At 38.7% G+C, this 3,242-nt stretch overlaps 1 protein-coding gene across 1 annotated transcript; it reads left to right on the top strand.

The window, feature by feature from the left end:
* The first annotated feature begins 1,069 nt into the window (after positions 1-1,069).
* Positions 1,070-1,408, top strand: LOC142175115 (uncharacterized). Its single transcript, XM_075241686.1, has one exon. It carries the CDS (start codon positions 1,070-1,072, stop codon positions 1,406-1,408), a length of 339 nt encoding a protein of 112 aa, XP_075097787.1.
* The last annotated feature ends 1,834 nt before the right edge of the window (positions 1,409-3,242 follow it).

Here is a 3,242-nt window from a genome sequence, read left to right as displayed (position 1 = left end):
ATCTCCAGCAAGTGAGTGAACAACTACAAGGAAGAACACAACAGGGACCTGGTCCCTTAGGGTTCTCCGACAAAAGTCAACTGGACAGCTAGAACATAATAGCAGATAGTGACTATCCGCAACTGTTACAAAGAGGAACACAACAAGGACCTGGTCCCTTAGGGTTCTCTGATAGAAGTACAAGTCAACTATACAGTTGGAACGCAACTGCAGAAAGTGACTGTTTGCAACTGTACAAGCATAGTGCAACAGACAATGCAGTAGCCACTTCTCATTGGGAAGAAGTGTGTACCGTGATTTGACATCACCATTGTGATGTATTTTGTAATATAACAACCCGGTGCAAGGCACAACACATTCACTTTTACATTTAGTGAAATTTTCTCAAGCAATAAAGTGTTCATTCGGCATTAAAGTCACTGGTGTGTCAAGAACAAGAAGACAACTCCACTAAAGGATCAGTTTCACAATGAGTCTATGTGTATCTGTAGTTGAGTTATAATCTTGTTATTTATTCTTCATTGTAACTCCTATCTTGCTTTCTTGGAAGCTTTGTTTTAGGAAACCCAAAATCTGTAAACTTTCTGAGTTTATGTTGTGACTAGGTTTAGTCATAAGTTTAAAGCCTTTGTAACTAGAGAGTTACAAAGTGGCTTGTGGTAAGAGTATCACAAGTTAGTTAAGTTGAATCCTTTGTAGTAAAGGTATTACAAAGTGGCTTGTAATAATGTGATTACAAGTTAATGAAGTTGAAAGCCTACAAGTGTAAGTCATGGTTTTTGTCCCCTTGTGTGAGATGTTTCCACTTAAAAATCCTGTGTCTCATTTACTTACAGTTTTACTGGCATTCTCAGCATAACCTCATAGAGGACCATGTACTCCACTGTTTGGTGGACTCATATAAACTAACAATTGGTATTAGAGCAGGTTTTTTCTAAAAGGTTAACACCTAGAAAGGATCTCAATAGCTGCTCCACCCAACTTTGAGGAAGGACAATCAATTTGTAGACCTCCTAGATTCAATGGTCAATACGACGACTGGTGGAAGACTCGCATGCATGATTTTATAATGGCCAAAGATTCAGAACTATGGGACATCATCTGTGATGGTCCACATGTCCCTATGAAAAAGCTTGAAGAAACTGAACCAATGGTGCCGAAAGATAGCAAAGAGTACAACAACATTGACAGAAAAGCCATCGATAAGAACTATCACGCCAAGAAAATATTGGTATATGAAATAGGAACTGATGAGTACAACAAAGTCTCAGCTTGTGATACTGCCAAAGAAATATGGGAAGCATTGCAAACCACATACGAAGGAACTACTCAGGTTAAACAGTCCAAGATTGACATGCTCACCACAGAGTATGAGCTCTTTAGGATGAATGATGATGAGTCTGTATAGGATATACACACCAGATTCACTTCCATCATAAATGAGTTTCATTCACTTGGAGATGTTATTCCTAGAAACAAGCTAGGTAAATGCCATCACTGAAGCTAAAGATCTACAAACTCTAACCATGGATGAGTTGATTGGTAATCTGAAGACATACAAGATGAAAAGAAAGAAAGACAGTGAAAGGAGAGAGCCGAAGAAGGAAAAGAATCTGGTACTCAAGGCTAAAAACAGTGACTAAATTGATGAAGATAGTGATATGGCCTATCTTACTAAAAGATTTCAAAAGATGGTTCGAAGAAATGGTGGTATACCAAAGAGGGGCAGTCCAAGTAAGGCACGGAACAATGATCTCTGTCACATGTGCAGAAAGACAGGGCGTTTCATCAAAGACTGTCCACTCGTGAAACAGGAGCAATACAAATAAAATCCTGACAAGGAACTTGGTTCCAGACAAACGATTCAATCATAAATGTGCAGCTAACAATATTTTGAAGCAACCTCTTGCTGCTTGGGGAGACTCCTCCAGCGAATCAGAAAGGGAACCAGATGCAAAAAATAGTTCCATGATGGCAGTGGAAACTGAAGCAACGAAGTATGACTCACTATTTGCGCTGATGACTCAGTCTGATGAGGATGATGAGGTAAATTTCAGGGATGTTCAGAGAAATCTGAAATCCTACTCTTCTAAGAAGTTAAGGTCATTAGCAAATGTTCTAATTTATGCTTAGTATAGCCTTGATAATGGTTAGGAGATCCTGACCATAGAACTAGGAGAAGCTGAACAATCTAGAGAGGATTTGGTGGTATGTGTAGTCGACCTAAATGAGACCATAGTTAATCTTGAAAAAGAAAAGGAAACTCTAAATGAAAAGATAACTAGTGTAGAAAATGAGAAAGATGACCTGATGGTAGTGGTTATTGACTTGAAATAAACAATATAAGGTCTCGGTAGTGAGAAACACACTCTAGAAGAAACAATTTCAGCTACTGAGCAAGAGAGATGATTTTTTAGTAATAATTACTAAGCTAGAGGAAACCAATGAGGGACTCAATAGAGAACATAGGACTGTGAGTCTTGGGAAATGGAAGTAAGTAGCTAGTAAGACACACATCAAGCTTGAACATGAATTAAATGATGTGAAAACTAGTCTATGTGGTGAACTTGAGAAAAATCAACAACTTCAAGCTGAATTGGAGAAAGTAAAAACTGATATTGAGAAATCTCTAAAGTGGACCTAGTCCTCAGATGCTATCACTGCCATGTATTTGAATAATAATGGAAATAGGCAGAGAATCGGGTTTCAAAGGGAGAAAACTCCTAACAACCCTCACAACAAATACGTCATTGTTCCTAATAACTGGCTGTGTACCCACTGTAACGGGCACTTCAAAGAAAATTGTCAGGCCAGGGTTCAATCTATTCAGAAATATAAAGTGTTTACTGACAAAGTGACTACTAACAAGGGATCAGGTACCGGTCGCAAGAAACGAATATTGCCAGCATGGACTAGAAAAGCCCTTATCCACTCATTTTATCATAACATGGGACCCAAACTAGTTTGGGTTGGTAAATCTAACCCATAATTTGCATGTACATGGAATAGTGAGAGGAAGGGGACTGCAATGAACCACGGACAATGGATGTTTAAAGCACGTGACTAGAAGCACCATAAATTTCTTCTCACTGAAAGCCCTGCAGGAAAGGAATTTATCCCTTGAAAATGGAAAGGGTACATTCTCAGTGTTGGAAAAGTTGGAAAATCTCTTTGTCACTCAATTGAGAACGTGTACTATGTGGATGGCCTGAAATACAGTCTCCTGAGTGTCTCTAAAATCT

This window comes from Nicotiana tabacum, chromosome 21 (assembly GCF_000715075.1).
Source record: "Nicotiana tabacum cultivar K326 chromosome 21, ASM71507v2, whole genome shotgun sequence".
NCBI classification, from domain to species: Eukaryota; Viridiplantae; Streptophyta; class Magnoliopsida; order Solanales; family Solanaceae; genus Nicotiana; species Nicotiana tabacum.
The sequence above is the reverse complement of the archived record's forward strand: the minus strand, read 5'-3'. Positions and strand labels throughout refer to the sequence as shown.

What these genes read in the sequence shown, in the direction of transcription:
- LOC142175115 (XM_075241686.1), top strand. Translation starts at nt 1,070, where the DNA reads ATGGCCAAAGATTCAGAACTATGGGACATCATCTGTGATGGTCCACAT.